The sequence below is a fragment of the Anarrhichthys ocellatus genome, unplaced genomic scaffold (genome assembly GCF_004355925.1).
Source record: "Anarrhichthys ocellatus isolate YVR2014 unplaced genomic scaffold, GSC_Weel_1.0 scaffold9930, whole genome shotgun sequence".
Lineage (NCBI taxonomy): Eukaryota > Metazoa > Chordata > Actinopteri > Perciformes > Anarhichadidae > Anarrhichthys > Anarrhichthys ocellatus.
In genome coordinates, this window is record NW_022289904.1 from 1 (window position 1) to 1,212 (window position 1,212).

At 49.5% G+C, this 1,212-nt stretch overlaps 1 protein-coding gene across 1 annotated transcript; it reads right to left on the reverse strand.

The window, feature by feature from the left end:
* Positions 1-11: 11 nt before the first annotated feature.
* On the reverse strand, positions 12-1,037 carry LOC116380939 (uncharacterized; the record flags this gene model as incomplete). The annotated part of the gene is made up of 3 exons (XM_031842750.1): positions 934-1,037; positions 670-843; positions 12-581 (listed from the first exon to the last, which is right to left on the reverse strand). Coding segments are annotated over exons 2-3 (724 nt in total), but the record flags the coding sequence as incomplete, so codon positions are not given.
* Positions 1,038-1,212: the final 175 nt, after the last annotated feature.

The following is a 1,212-nucleotide window of genomic DNA, read 5'->3' on the forward strand; positions in this document are numbered from 1 at the left end:
GCACATGGGACAGGAAGCACATGGGACAGGAAGCACATGGGACAGGATGTACGTGTGACAGGAAGTACATGGGACAGGATGTACATGGGACAGGATGTACATGAGACAGGAAGTACGTGGGACAGGATGTACATGAGACAGGATGTACGTGTGACAGGAAGTACATGGGACAGGACGTACATGAGTCAGGATGTACATAAGACAGGAAGTACGTGTGACAGGAAGTACATGAGACAGGACGTACGTGAAACAGGAAGTACGTGACACAGGAAGTACGTGACACAGGAAGTACGTGAGACAGGAAGTACGTGAGACAGGAAGTACGTGAGACAGGAAGTACATGAGACAGGAAGTACATGAGACAGGACGTACGTGAGACAGGAAGTACATGAGACAGGACGTACGTGAAACAGGAAGTACATGAGACAGGAAGTACGTAAAACAGGAAGCACTCACCTCTCCTCTGCGGCTGTACGTAACCATGGTAACAGCTGCCTGGATACAGAAGGTGCGTCGCTCCCGGTAACAGAGCCTCTCCACCTCCCTCTGAAGCTCCACCCCTCGCAGGAACCCGGGCACACCTGTACACACACACAGTAACACACACACTTAAAGGGACAGCTCACTTTTACTCATAAATAAATAAATATATAAATAGTAGTCGAGTACCTCTCCTGTCTTTCATGTACGTTTCCAAGGAGACGGGAGGAGGCGGGTGGATGAAGAATCCTCCAATCAGAGCCCTGCTCAGCACCTGTCCGTCATCCTGGCTCCGCAGCCATTGGAGGAACTGTCTCACTGGCCGCAGCTTACGGTAACTCATCTCTGAGTGGTGGCCCAGGCCTGCCAAAGCGACCAATGAGGAGAGAGGAAAGAGGTCAGCTGACACACCCATGAAGATGTACAAGTACACAGCTGGACACAGTGCGTTACCTGTACAGTACACCTGAGTGTACGTCGTGTTCGTCAAGTAGAAGAAGGACGTCTGATCAGAAGATCTGACCAACTTCAGTCTGGTACAAACTACCACTGAGACTGGAGACAGGTGGAGAGAGAGAGAGAGAGAGAGAGAGAGAGAGAGAGAGAGAGAGAGAGAGGTGGAGAGGGAGACAGAGAGATATTTTGAAATGGAAACAAGTACAAATGTTTATTTATATTTTAGTTAGTGTGTGTGTGACTGTGTGTGTGACTGTGTGTGTGACTGTGTCTCAC